At 39.1% G+C, this 2,427-nt stretch overlaps 1 protein-coding gene across 1 annotated transcript in view; it reads right to left on the bottom strand.

The window, feature by feature from the left end:
* Positions 1–64: 64 nt before the first annotated feature.
* LOC119591166 (pancreatic triacylglycerol lipase-like) overlaps positions 65–2,427 on the bottom strand; it is a 7,605-nt gene continuing 5,242 nt past the window's right edge. Inside the window, exon 8 of the mRNA XM_037939875.1 lies at positions 65–2,303. Coding sequence (XP_037795803.1) covers positions 2,101–2,303 — 203 coding nt within the window. The 3' untranslated portion in view covers positions 65–2,100. The remainder of the gene's footprint in view (positions 2,304–2,427) is intronic.

Here is a 2,427-nt window from a genome sequence, read left to right as displayed (position 1 = left end):
AAACATATTTGCAAGGGAATATCCCATATGAGCTGAAGAAAGGAAGATAGTATTAAACAAGGTATCGGTTACAGTAATTTTAGATTTATTTGTGTGGATTTCCACAGCTTGAACAAAATATAAAGAACACAATCATTATTTCAGGCATGTGAGGTATTATGAAAGAGATGGAAACTGGTTTTGATAAAACATAGAGGACCTTTTTTCATTATTGTTTATTTTACAATAATCCGTCTATACAATGAATAACGCTTGGATTAACAGTTCTCTCACATCCAGTATAATCCTGATGTATATCTTCCGGGTTATAAAACATAGGACTGGTTTATCTCGTTTACAACGTGGCGTTCGGATTGAAAACACACACTGTACTCCATACATCCATTATATTCCGTGGTGTATGTTTTTCTACTTGTATTTTGCGCTATACAGTGATCACGGTAGCCCAAATAAGTATGCTGTATAGCCAGCACAACTTTATATGGTTTATCTTGTGCGAACCTAAAAGCGTAGCCAAAAGGATATAAAAATGTTTCTTCAAATACCTTACGATCACAAAATATAAATGAACAATGCATAACAAGAGTGTTAGGTGCCTTTTTGCATGCAGTGACGATTAAAAAGTTTCTTTACACGAAAAGCTTAAAATAACGCAAGAAATTACGCTACCAAAACTATTCCGCTCAAAAATAAGTTGCTATAATAGTAATTACTAGCAAGATCTACATTGAGTAAAGGGCCCGTCCACACGATCGAGTAGTTTTCTGTTGAGTTGCCACTTCGGCACGCGGGCAAACCAGTAAGGCGCCCGTGTTGGTTGCTCTTCGAAATTGCCATACACTGCCTATCTAACATGCATTAAAAGTTTTCGTTATTGTTATCGCTCTTGTTTTTTATATAATTTACTGTAACTTCCTGCAGTATTTAACCATCGAGTAGCAATTATCTCCAGTATTTCAATTAAATAGCCAATCAAGGAACAGATTTTGAAAAATCCTCTCGTCTTTTTGGCTTGGAATGGCACACACCAAATGACCAATATAATACAACTTTACACGCATAGTTAACCCAGTACTGGGACAATTGGCCGCCGAACTGCGGCACAAGGGCGCGTACGAGTATAAATGACGTAACTTTTACAGGGTACCCGCTGATCATACCCGCTCGCGTGGCCAGGCCTCTGTACAGTAATAATACCTGAATCAGAATGACATTGCCTGGAAGAAGCGTTTTACAACTAACTTCACTGAGGCTTTACAACGAAATTGTGCATTGGTATCAAACGTAGCTGGGTGTGATAGTTACACTGTTATGGGTCATACATAATATGCATATGCTTAGTGTGTATTTTTAAATAAACAGTAAGCAATCTAATAGCCCGATAATTAACTCTAAATATATTGATATTAATACACAAAGTCAACAGACTCTGTTATATACCTGTAACTGAGCGCATTATATGCAGCGTTTCTAAAATCTAACGGTAAACTTCTCTAATATTTCGTGTATGCAGCAAAATAAAGATTCCCCGTAATTCAAACCGAAAAATACATCAGTTTTACTGTCCATCAGACTTCTGACATTCTTTAATTAATACTGCATAACCGTTTTCTGTAAAGTACCCACAGGTCATATTTAAACTCTGGGCGCCTAACACACTAGTTCATTGACGCCGTTTTTGTTCTGGAAGAGATCTTTCCACATCAAATAGCTTATGATAGTAATAATCACATTTTATCGTTACATCTACTCTGGCAAGTTCTTATAACGTTGGCGCCTTCAACTTGCTTCCATAACTGTTAATATCACATTTCAGAAAGTGAGAGAGAAAAAAGTACTTTTCATCACAAGTTCATCGAGAAAATAGGTAAGTAGGTATGTGATTTGAGACGATGCGTACAACACCCAGGTTCTCTCCACACACAACGAAGCGATAGCGAAGACGGACGAAGCGCACTGACTAGCAAGCGGCAGGGCAGGATACGTAGACCCACAGGTGAGGTTCTCGATCTTGGGCGAGACTTGGGCTAGTATCCCTTTATCCCCAGCAACAGGTGAGGCGACTCCGAAAAGAGGGATTCTCATTGGCGACGTGGAGGTTCACGTGATGACCTGGTCCTTCGTGGCCTCAGTCAAGAATTGGGTTGACGAGGACTGCGAGACACCCTGGATAATTGTGGTGTCTATTCTGAAGGCTTCTCTGATCCGGACAGAGAGTACCGGTATGCGGAAATATTGCTGCAACACCGTCGTGACGACCACAAAGGTCATCAGTACTGTTATGACTGAGAGCAGAACCAGTGCTGTGTTGGAGACAAAGATGGAAGCCATGTGTTATTTTTTATGGTGGATTAGAAAAAAGGATCGGAAATGTAAATAACAAACTTTTTAATACTGTGGTATACTTCATAGTATTTGGCAAATTTG

This window comes from Penaeus monodon, chromosome 28 (genome assembly GCF_015228065.2).
Source record: "Penaeus monodon isolate SGIC_2016 chromosome 28, NSTDA_Pmon_1, whole genome shotgun sequence".
NCBI classification, from domain to species: domain Eukaryota; kingdom Metazoa; phylum Arthropoda; class Malacostraca; order Decapoda; family Penaeidae; genus Penaeus; species Penaeus monodon.
Note: the sequence above shows the minus strand (reverse complement) of the source record. Positions and strands in the feature narration are given on the sequence as shown.